This window comes from Ochotona curzoniae, unplaced genomic scaffold (genome assembly GCF_017591425.1).
Source record: "Ochotona curzoniae isolate NIBS_2020 unplaced genomic scaffold, NIBS_Ocur_1.0 contig_908, whole genome shotgun sequence".
Lineage (NCBI taxonomy): Eukaryota > Metazoa > Chordata > Mammalia > Lagomorpha > Ochotonidae > Ochotona > Ochotona curzoniae.
In genome coordinates, this window is record NW_024466607.1 from 18,950,782 (window position 1) to 18,963,293 (window position 12,512).

General features: G+C 43.3%; 1 protein-coding gene across 1 annotated transcript in view; it reads left to right on the forward strand.

Annotated features, from left to right (window-relative positions):
• CACNA2D3 (calcium voltage-gated channel auxiliary subunit alpha2delta 3) overlaps window positions 1-12,512 on the forward strand; it is a 696,258-nt gene that overhangs the window by 331,908 nt on the left and 351,838 nt on the right. The window contains exon 9 of the mRNA XM_040994648.1: window positions 6,104-6,178. Coding sequence (XP_040850582.1) covers window positions 6,104-6,178 — 75 coding nt within the window. The remainder of the gene's footprint in view (window positions 1-6,103; window positions 6,179-12,512) is intronic.

A 12,512-nucleotide genomic window follows, 5' to 3' on the forward strand; every position in this document is an offset into this window, starting at 1 on the left:
TTTGTGCAGTCCAAGTTAAAATTTAAGGTCAAACCACTGGTGCTTGAAAAGAGATGTTTCTGAATGGGGGGGGGAAGGCTTTTTTTTTCTTACTCACTTTGAAGTCTAACTCCAAGCCATGCATTAAATTAACAGTATTATCATAAAAATGAGGGTGCTAATTCTGTCCCATGCTGAAATTTGAAAAATGATTTCACAGAAGCCAAAGCCCCACATTGAATGAACATAATATTAACGGGGCTGATATTGTTCAATCTGTTTCAGTGCCTCCTGCAGGCCACATTTATGTAGAGGGGAACAGAGCGTAGTGTTTTTTGGTGAGCTCAGCCCAAAACTTTCTGGCGCCCTGGTTTTGATTTGTGGAATTTTCCTTAGAACTGTTTCTGCATGGCCTTGCCTGCTGTGGATTTGCTTTTCAAAGTAATCGATTCCGTACTAAAAAGTATGAGGATGGTATTTTCTTTCAGGACTCATTTGTTCTGCACTGCTAATTGCGTCCAGTCATGTTTCAAATTACATAAGAAGCTTTGTAATGCAAAAGATCCCTGGGATGCCTTGTGTGGGTGAAAATATTGTGGGTTCATCTGCTTCATTACGTAATCCCTGCACATTTTCATTCCAAAAGTTATTTAATCAAAAATGCACGAATATAATCATAACAGTGTCTGCTGGGGTCCTAGCAGAAATGCACCAGTTTCCTGCATTCCCAAACAGGCTGGTGTGCTGGTGATTTGGGACCTGGGAGTCTCTAACATGTGTCTACTTGCTTGCTTTCCTTTTTATTTATCTGGTTTTTGGAAAGGCTTTTTAGTTTGTATCTCGGTGCCAACCTTTAAAGTCATGGGGCTTTGTGTCTAGTCATTTCTCTTCTTCCTTCACTCTGTTTCTCTGATTATCACTTCATTCACCAAATATCCAGCATGCTCAATCTTGTGCGTGGGTGCTGCCTTTGCACACCAGATTTCCTGCCCTCATGGCAGACAGCAACCTTGTAATTTTCTGTGTGGGCTCTTGGAGAGGAGCTAGGAAGGGAGGCCAGGTCAGAGGGAGTGCAGAACTGGCAGCCTTAAACCAGCAAGAGAACTCGGTGATGGATTCTGGGAAGCACTTGAACATAAGCAGACGTTAGGCATTTGCTGTGGGGTAGAAGAGGGAGAAGAGAGGGGCATTGCTGTTTCTGGAGCATATCAGGGGGTGCAGGAACATGCTGGTGGAATGGACGGGACAGAGAATGGTGACAAGAATGGAACTGGAGTGAGCGTGTCATGCCAGATGGGAAGTCTCGACTTCAAGGCAGTGTGCTGGGCTGTTGTCTAATGGTTCCATCTTCGTAGGCAGTTTGTTTCTCATCCTCCGTTCCTAGGCAATTGATGATTGCCACTGAAGCCTGGAAGGTGCACTGCTTTCATCCATCAAGTCCAGTTTCCAACAGTAGGCAAGTTTCAGACTCCTCAGTATTATTCCAGATCCAGAATCGATTGTCCTCTGCTCTCCAGTCTTTGGGCTGTAATTTACGTGAGCGAGTAGATGATCGGCTTCTACCCAAATGCAAAACCTGCAGAAATATTGGTGGGAGGCTCCAACCCTTTTGCTTTGTTTTCAGATCCTTCAAGATGTTATGACCTCTCCTTTACTTAAAATTTACTTGTCTTTCCTTCTTGGAGCATTATAGCATTCCCTTTCAAGGTTTTGTTGTGCCTTTAAAAGGTGAAATGTAGGGAATGCTTGCAGAGATGGACAAAATGGCGGAAAATGCACATGGCGATGTGTTCCCTGCCAGCAGAGCATAGAATCTCATGGCTGCATAGTGGAGAGGGAGTGACTGTTCCCTCAACAAGAGAATAGCAGGGTGTAATCAGATGCCTGTTGGAGATGATGGGCTTATCTCAGAAATGTTTTTATGAGATAAACAATTGATGCTTCACAGATAAATATACCTGAACATGAAATATGTCCATTTTCTTCAGATTTAATAAATATATCCTTTCACTATTAAAAATAGGAAAAGGTGGTTTATGGTCACCTGTCACTGATGATTCTGAGCACATTTGAATAGGGTGTTATGCCTCTAGCAGAGAGCAGGTGCTCACTTCGTGCTCAGAGCACATAAAGCATAAGAAGGGTTCCATGGCAGGTGCCTTCAGGAAGGTGACTTGGCAGCCAGCTGGCTTCACTATCTTGGCTCCCAAAATGCCAAGTACCCAAAGCCCATCAAGGGCTCATGGGATAGCATAGAATAAGCACCTTTGTGTACAACCCAGTGCAGAGTCTGTGTTCTTCAAGAAGGGCAAAGTAACATGAGCCCTGCTCTCTGGACTGCAGTATTCCGCCCCTTTCAACAAGTACCTGCTAAAGGGGAGGGTCTCATCCGTCAGTGTTTTTCTGTGAAGTTCATGTCACATTCATATCTCTGTGTTGTTCTTTGTGCACAAGCACCCAGATGCCTTCCTTCTCGTTCTAATGTACCACATTCTGTAATGACATGGATCATTCATTTCATCTTATGGTGAAGCAGGTGCGTCAAAACTTCTCATGGGAGCGACACGAAGTTAGGGTACCTGTTTCCCCAGGGTGAAAACGGTTGCTCACAGAGTGGAGATGCCTTGACTAAGAGCACCCTAGCAAGCATGTGCCAGAGCCAGGACTTCAACCTGCCCCTGCCTGCCTCAGAGCCAGGACTTCAACCTGCCCCTGTCTTCCTCAGCATGCTCCTGTTCTGCGAAGAGTCTCTCCACAGTTCCCAGCAGTTTGCAGGAAGGAGTAGCCACTTGGGCAGGAGAGAAAGGTTGAGTTGCTCTCGATGATTCAGTTCTGGCGGGGAGAAAAAAAGAAGAAACAAATGGCAGAGGGAAACTGGCTGGTAACACTGCATGTGGCATTCTGTTTTGGATATCTAATTGTTTAAGTAGGGGCGAAGGATAACTATCTCTAGGGCCGTTGGGTCTCAGGATTACAAGGGCCCAGATCCTCCATTGTAAATTGATAGGACCATCCTACATCATTATTTCACATTATTTCATGATTATTTCATCTATTTAGGAAGCTTCTCTAAATTGGATACAGAAGTTGGAAGTTTTCCCAATGGAGAGCTGCAAAGAAGCTGCAAGCAAATCCATGTGCAGGGCATTCTTGGTGCCCTCCTGGCAGGGAGTGGTTGGGTGGTGTGATGAGCACACACAGCCGGGGCCTCCTTGGCACAGCTGCCCAGTGTGCACCGTTCTCTTACACATATGGCCAGGCCCCCACTGCCCTTGGTTGATATAGTCCAGATTGCTGGGCATAGCTTCATCCTGACGCAGTCAAGGGAAATTAGTCCACTGCAAGCTTGGATGATGCCACTAACAAGCTGGCTGAGGTTCAGAAGAGCAGATCCCTCCACCGTGGCCTCAGCACACAGAGTGACAGCCGGCATGGTTTTGATTACCACATATGTACCTCCCTGATGAGGGCAAGAACTTCTCAGTCTTCCTTGCTTTTAACCACCCTCCCCATGCAGGCCCCCACATGTAGAGGCCTTTACGTTGGCAATATGCTCTCAGGCCTGTCGCCTCGCTATGTCCCTTGGGGCCCCTAGATGATGAATTATATGAATTCTCATGCATAAGGTTCTGGAAACAGAGGCTTAGTGGCTTCCACAAGGCCACATGGTGCGTACTTAGCAGAGACAGAACTTGAACCCAACTGTCCCCTTGGTGTAGTGTACTTCCTCAAAAATCAGTCTGAGGAGGATCTATTGGGTAGAATGTCCGTCAAGTTCTTAAACTTATCTGGAATATGGCTAAGAGGTGGGCATGTTAGCTAGGGAAGTTTGAAGCTCTGAGTTATAGAGCAGCTCCATAAGTTTTCTTCAGCACATGGGATTCTAGAAAGCTCATATACAGATGCTAGAAGTGGGGGCTGTTGTCCTGGAGAGGGGATTCAACAGTGGAGCCAAAGAGCCATGCTAGCTGCATGTTCCTGCCCTGGTATCAGTGGAAGGCTGCAAAGTGGGTGCTGCAACTGTGCAATAGGTCCCAGACAGGAAAGTGGGGTGTCTATAAGAGTTTTCCTTTAATGGCAGAACAATGTTCCAAAGGACTTCCTCTCATGTTTAATTGGTAAGAACGGGTCACGTGACCACCTGCGATTTGCTAAGGCTGATTATGCATCAGGCCTGAAGAATGGCCATGCTGTCACACTAAAGTGAACCAGGTGGCAAAGGCGTGAAGAAGGAGGAGAAGCTGCTTTCCTAGCACCTCCTAGACAGAGGAGCTTTCTGTGAACTTGTGTCGTGGCTTCTGGGATCCTGGGGTGGCATTTGTTTCATTGTCTAAAGCTCATACTCCTGTTTCTCAGTGGTGAGTTGTGGGACTGCACACCTCACAGAGGCCATCTAAACTCCCGGAGCTCGAATGTTGCAAATGCTCTTAAGTGACAAAGAAAAAAGATCAAACAGGTGCCAATAGTGGAACTGGAAGAGAAGTGTAGAGGCTTAAAGAAGAGACCTAAGGGACTTTGGGGCTGAGGTGTGTGACTGACAGGATCAACCTGCCTAGATTGGAATGTAGACTGTGTTCATTACTTCCTTTTTGGTCACTTTGGGCAAGTTCGTCTCTCTTGCTATGTGTCAGTTTCCCCATCTGCAGAGCGGAGTACTTAGTACTCAATCTGAGCTGTCCCATGATGAAGTGTAGACTGTCCATGGATGAAGTAAGTGCTTGGAAACAGTTAGCTGCTACTCTCTGTGCTAGCAGCACTCCTGCCTGCTCAGGAAGCTGCTGCAGAAGAAACAAGAGCACGTCTCACATCCCTGGGTGATGGTTGCAAATTGCTGTCTGTCTTCACTCTGTCCACTGCTTACAGCCCTGCCACTCTCCTTGGGCACCGATTCCCAATTCGTTAGCCACACTCTGCATATGAATTGGGCCCAAGAGGTGGTTCTTCTCTTTTTTGCTCTTGAGTTCTAGGCTCTTCTGGCCCTAGAAGTGGAAATACCAGATACCCTCATGGAAATAAATGAGCTCTGATCACCTACTGTGAATCTGCCCCTGAACTTGTCTCAGGGAATATTATGTGGACCAGACATGGGTCCCAGTGGGATCCAGGCAAAGAGCCATTCCAATTATAGGGAATTGATAGGATTGGAAAGAGGCCGATTCCCATGCTGAACCTGTGGCACAGTCTTCTTCCCAGAGGAAGCATTGGAGGATGAATGGGAGCTAGCCAGGAAGAGATGCCAGAGTACAGCTCCAGGCAGGGTGGAAGATCTGATGAACAGGAAACAGGAAGGGAATTCAGTCTGGCAGGATGCATTTCAGGGGAAAGGGCTGTAGTGTAGATGCTGGTGTGGTCAGAGGTCTAGCTGTCTAAAACCCTGCAAAACTCCAGCAATGTCCCATGTGGAAAGTAATGGGAAACTGTGAATTGGGTCCACAAGAGGTAAGAGATGAGCTTTGTGTCTGGGAAGGACCAACCCAATTAGAATATAGAGACTCAAATTGGTGTAAAAAGTAAGTTAAGGAACAAAAATTTCTGCCCCCCTGATCATGAACTTTGTGCAAAATTAAAGAGTCATGTTGTGGGTATTTGGGTATCAGAATTGACAGGAAGATGGCTGTGGGCAGTGCATAGAAGAGGGTGTTATTTTGATGGGCAGCGCCCTGACCAACAACTGCATCCCCTCCCAGTGTGGAGCCGGGATCCTCAGAGCCTCTCCAGCCCTCCATGTTGTCCCTCTCATGTGTGACCTACACATGGATTCCTCAGGTGCACACAGCCAAAGGCAGGAGCTGGAGCTCTTTCCATCTGACCCTGAGATGCTGTTTTTATCTCACCTGGACCTAGCACTGCTGACCATGCCTGGGGAACTCCTTGTGATGGAGCCTCACCATGGGCACTTGACAGTCTACCATTTCTCTACATGTACTTGAGATGTTTCTGTTTTGAACAAGAGAAGAATAAAGTCTGTCTTTACCCTCATTTACAACTGTCTATAGAAACACTTGGGAAAGTCACCTCATATGAATAAATGGAACCTGCCACATGTGTCACTTTTTGGTGTGTGAGTAACTAGCACCCTTCAGGTCTCTAATTGTGTTCTCCCGGCCGTTTCTTCTCTTTGCAGTATAACGAGGAGCTTCACTATGTGGAACCTTGTCTGAATGGGACATTGGTGCAAGCTGACCGGACTAACAAGGAGGTAGGAGCTGCTGCTGGGAGGGAGCACAGGGCTCCTGGCTCACTGACCCTTTCTCCCTCTTAGTGACATCTTGCAACAAATCTGTCCTAATGTTAAAAAAAAAAGTGTTTATTTGAGAGGCAGAGAGATACATGGAGAGAGTTCTCTTCTACTGGTTTACTTCAAAATGTCTAAAATGGCCAGACTTGGGACAGACAGAGATCAACATCTGGAAACACAGTTATCAGATCTCCCATGTCAAGGTCAGGTACTCAACAACTTTAGCCATCGCTGCTGCCTCCGTGGGTCTGAATTGACGGGAACCTGAGTCATGAGCTGGTGGTGAGCCTCGGACCACCGAAGTGAGGTGTGGGGTGACTGTAGGCCTAGTACCCAGCTCTGTCTTAATTTTTAGAAACTCGTCTGTTGTGCTGCCTCTGACGACAGAGTTCCAGGGTGTATGATCTTGTTAGAAGACATATATGAAGTCATGGTACTAATTACATTGCAGGCAGATGCTGACTTGTTCTCAAACTATTGTATTGACGTGTTTTTCTCTCACTCTGAGGGCATCCTACACTGTGCTTGATGGCTGTGTTAACACCCTGGAAAGAAGATGGCTCTTGCACTGATTTCAAAGAAAATTAAACCCACTTTCATTCCCCTTATCATAGTTGTTTGTTGGAGTACCTTTTCTCGGTATGGGAAGATAGGCTTTTCAAGGATAGGGAAAGGATCTGTTGTGATATCCTCAAGGTTGTAAGAATGACCAGTTTTATAAATATTATGGAGCGAAAGGAAGGTAAATTAAAGCAGAATCTCAGGAACTGGAGGTTTCTCTTTCAATTAGAGCATTCTGAAAAAATTCAGTAGACTTCCACAGAATGAATCCTGAATCCCTCTGACTACATTTGTTAGTACTGCTACCACTTCATTGCCCTTTCAGGGCCTGTTGACCATGTGGGTAGCAGGTGTAGCTGTGAACGCAGCCCTGTGATTCCTGCAGAACTCATGGCTTGTATTGCCTGTGCTGTTTTGCTGATTCTGGTCTAATCCCATCACCTCCAAATGGGGAGAATGGCCAAGGGTGGAGAACAAGTCAGGCTGTGCCAGGCACTGTGTATGTGTTGGAGAAGGCCCTCTGGCCCGAATGGGGAGTGGCACAGGTGCTCTTAGAGGCAGGTGGTAGAAGCACTTGGTTTAGGCATCTTCCAGAGAATGAACAACAGAGGTTTGAGAGACATTGGTTCCACAATAAGGAAAAAAGAATAAAGAGTAGATACCTGATTTTCAAATGGAGGGACATTAGCATGATCAGAAGATTCGTTCTTTGGGAAGGAGAATGAAGGACATTGTAGTGCGAAGAAAAGGTACATCTCGAAGATGTTCATTTATGGTTGTTTCTAGGCTACTGTAGGGAAAAAAGTCTTCTAATCCTAGATGAAGCCAGATTTCTGTAGGGTTTTTTTCCTCTTGTTTGGCAGCTGGCAGGGTGAGGATCCCAGCCCCTTTGCAATGTTTCAGCATTGGCCTCGGCTAGGTGACCGGTGAGCAAAGCCTCCAGGGATGTGGCCAGCCTGTGCCTTCTCACAGGGGAATAGGACAGTGTGATAATTGCACTGCAGATAGAAATGTTGTTAGAGGAAGTGGGCCAGGAATTCATTTTCAATTGCCATTAAATTTGCGGATCTTGGAGATCAGAGTACTATTGAAGATCAAAACAATCAGGAATCTGATTCCTGAGGCCCTCACCTCTGTCATATCAAAGCAAGTGTAGGGAGACTCTCAAAGGGGGAAAGGACAAGATGAGTTGTCCAGGAGTCCTGGGAGTTAATGGTATGTAGATGAGGTTTCCCAGTTTCCTTACTGGCTGTGGTAAGTAAGCCTCACACTAGGACATTCACACGCACAGACTTAGAAGCCTCCATAAAATCCTATTCTTCCAGCTGAAGGACCACAGAAAACCTGCTTCCTGCCCATGACCACTTGATCCTTAGGATAACCCACAAGTGAGGCTTACTACTAGGTAGATTCACAGAGAGGATTTACAGAGAGAAAGCCATACTTCCCAGATGGCTACAGTAGCTGGAACTGAGCCAATCTGAAGCCAGGAACCAGGAGCTTGTTTGAGGTCTCCCATATCAGTGCAGGGTCCCAAGGATTTGGGCCATCCCCTACCACTTTCCCAGGCTACAGGCAGGGTGCTAGATGGGAAGCAGAGCAGCCAGACAAAAACTGGTGCCTATAGGGATCCTGGCACGTGCAAAGTGGGGGTTTAGCCTCTGGGCTATCATGCCAGGCCCCAGAATGCAATTTAAAAATCCGTTTTATTCCAGAACCAGGGAAAGTCATGGGACTAGATGATCAGCAAAAGCCAATACTGACATGAGTCAGATGTTGGAAATATTAAATTGCTTTAATAAGCAATTAGGAGCTCTCTTGAAACAAATAAAAAAAAAACAGAATATTCACGCAAGGAAACAGAAGTTATAAAATAGAGCCAAATGGAAATTATGCAACTGAAAAGTGTAATTACCAAAATAAAAATCTCACTGGATCAATTCAGAAGTAGGGTACAGTTGACAACAGAGAGAATCAATGGGCTTCAAGTCAGACCCATAGAAATTACCCATTCTGAACAGCAGAGGAAACATACTGGAATGAAATGAACAACGTCTGAGAAACATGTAGAACTGTAACAAGAGCTAGCATTCATACTATCAAAGTCCCAGGCGAGAAGAGAGAGCTAGAAATTGAATAAATATTCAAAGGTATATCAGCTGAAAAACTCCTCCAGATTGTGAAAGTTATGAGCATATGTATTAGCAAAGTTGAGAAGACTCCAAAATAGGATAAACCCAAATAAATCTGTGCAAAGGTATGAAAAATGCTGACAACTGTCAGAAGAAGATGTGTGATTGGAATGATGGTAGTTGCCTCCTATAATATTATGGAGACCAGAAGGAAGTAGTGTAACATACTCAGAAACTATCAACCTGTGAGTCCACATCCAGTGAGAGTACCCATCAAGAAGGAAGGGCCAAAAAAGGCATTCTCAAACAGAGGAAAATGATGTGCAGATGTTGCCTAGAAACTTAGTCTGAAAGAATACCTAAAGGACATTCTCTACACAGATAGGAAATAAGAGGGAGCTTGGATCTTTCAAAAGGAAAGGAGGACATTGAAATGGGTAAAGTACAGGGTTAATTATAATAGAGTATCCTAATTCTTAGGAGATTCTTAAATCATATTCTATGCTTGAAACAAAAATCCTAACATCGTATAATGTGACATCCATAATGATTACTGAGAATATACAAAATCAGTTTATTCAATGTATATTTAAGGGAAACAGGGCAAAATAGAAATAAAGTTTCTTCACTTTACTGGAAATGGTGAATATTGACATCAGTAGATTGTGATAAATTGCATGTTGTAAAGCCATCGCTGAGAAAACAATGCAGAGATGTACTTAAAAAAAAAAATCAAAGGTGTATAAGAAAAGAAAAACATGATGGACAGGAAAAAAGTAAATAGGCAAACTTAAGCCTTAAAATATTAATTGCCTTAGATCGCAAATAATTATACTAATGAAAAGACAAAGATTAGTTGAGTAGATGAAAGAAATACAAACATTAACCAGTCGTTTTGACTCTTAAAACTTCACTTGAAAGGGAATGACATAGGTATGCTGAAACTTAAATGAGGGGGGAACATATAGCGTCTAAACAATACTTTTGTAAAACAAAAATAACCATGTTGGGTCTGGTGTGATGGTTCAATTGGCTAATCCTTCTCTTCCAAGTATAGGGATCCCATATGAGCACCAGATCATATCCCAGTTGCTCCACTTCCCATCTAGCTCCCTGCTTATAGCCTGGGAAAGCAGTAGCGAATGGCCCAAAGCCTTGGAACCTGTACCCATGTGAGAGACCAGAAGAAGCTTCTGGCTCATGGCTTCAGAAGGGCTCACCTCTGACTGTTGCAGCTATCTGGCAAGCAGCAGATGAAAGCTCTTTGTCTCTTTCTTTCCTCCTTGTAAATCTACCTTTGCAGTAAATGTAAATAAATCTTCAAAGAAGAAGAAAAAGAAGAAGAGTAGCCATATCAATGTCAAATAAAGACTTCTTGTGGGCAGAGAATTTTACAGGAGACATAAGGAACATTATACAGATGCTCAGTTGCCTGATAAAGCATAGCAGTTGTAGATGTGTTTGAGCTGAAATACGGAACTTCAAAATGAACAAAGCAAAAATTAGTAGAGGTGAAGTAGAAATAACTAAATTTATATTTTAGTTGAAGACTTGCATGTCCCATCATCGGCAGTTGATGGCCTCCTAGAGGTCATCAAGGATATAGAGGTGAACTCCATCAACCTGTGGGATCTCAGTGCCAATTACAGAATATGCAACCACAGCAAGTGCACATTATTTACAAATATCCATAGAACATTAGCCAAGATAAACATAGCCTTGCTTATAAGACAAGCCTCAAATTTTAAGTGACTTGAAATCCTGCAGATTTATGAGGATAATGGGCTCAAACTAGAAATCAATTTTAACAGACAGCAGAAAAAAAAATCCAAGCATTTGTAAAGTGAATAATGCAATACCAAATAATCTGTAGCTGAAAAAGAAGTTAGAATTTTTAAAATGTAAAACTGAACTAGGCATAGATCACCAGATCAGAATATGTGGGACAAAGCTGTAGTCATTTTGAGAGACATTTTTGTCACAAAATCCTTACGTTAAAGGAGAGGAAAGTTCTCAGAGTCAGGAAAGCATGAATAAGGTAAAGCATGAGCAAACTGAAAGAAGGAAATTTTAATAAAGAACCAAGTTGTTAAATTGAAAGAGGAAAAGAATAGAGGAAAATCAATGGCACGAAAAATTGGTCCTCCAAAAGAAGAAAAAAATCAATAAAGCTGATAAAAAACTCCCACACGACTGACTGAAACAAAAAAGAGACAAATCATTAGTATCAGAAGTGAAGCAAAGGGTATCAGTCTAGACCCTGCAGATATTAAAGGGATAGTGAGGGAAGGTTATTGAAAAGTGCCACTTATAAGTTCATCAAATGAAAATAAATTTTCAGGAACTCACATGCACTAGCACTCAACCAATACCAAGTAGCCAACTGGAATAGTGTTGTACATTTTTTATGAAGCTGCAAGAAAGAAATTTCTAAGCCCACGTGAGTTTTACCAAAGAATTCCTCCAAGGAAGAAATAATACTCATTTTATACATCAGCTTTCAGAAAAAAATAGAGGTAGTAAGCTCACTCTTCATTTGATCCAACTCACTTTATGAGGCAGGTATTTCTCCGGTAGACTAAGACCTGCCCAGAAAGAAAACCACTAACAGACACCGCACAGGTTCCTAGCTACATGAGTCTTCACCTCCAGTCTAGCAGCATACAGAAAGAATGCTACGCTACCAAGTAAGATTTATTCCAGATAGCCAGTGGTGCAGCATGAATATCACTTCAATCAGTGTAATTCACCCTATCAATAGGCAAAAGATCATACGTATCATTTAACTCAAAGCAGTTTGGTATGAATGTAGCACCTACTACTAACAATAATAATAGTAATAAACTTCACTGCTCTAGGACTAAGGGCACTTCTTCAAGTAGATAAAAACCATCTACAGAAACTTTAACAGAGGCAGATGTTGACAGCGGGAGCTAAAGATCTTCTTTTAAATTACAGATATCCATACTAATGTTCTTGCTCAATATCATACTCTGAGTTTCAGTCAGGCTGGGAATAACAACAAAAATCATATTGGGCAGAACAAAAGACTAAAACCATTCCTATTTTCAGATGACATGGCTGTACAGTTAGAAAATCCCAAAGAATTTGCAGACAAAACTCTAAGAACCAGTCAATGGGTTCAGTAAGGCCATGTATCCAAGATCACATCATTTCTTTACCTGCGCAAGATATAAAAAAACCAAAAATTTAAAAAAATACCACTTGGGTTTATAGCTTTGCAGCAATTACCAACAAAACATGAAACTACAAAAATGCTACTAAAAACTACAGAAATGCTGATGAAAGAAATTAAAGAAGGCCCTTGTCAGTAGCGAGAATTGTCATGTTTGTGGATGGAGAGACTGAACAGTTAGGATATTGGTTTTCCTCACGCTGATCCATAGGTGTAGAAGAGTCTCTATCAAAACCCAAACACAGTTCTCCAGACACAGGCAATAAAGTCCAGAATACTAAGAAAGGAAGGCCCTTGAAAAAGGAGAAAATAGGTGGAATTATCAGTCTACCCAATGCTTTGGTTTATTTTAGAGCAGCAGCCAATCAGGAGTACGGCGTGTGTGCGGGGAGAGATGCATTCGTGT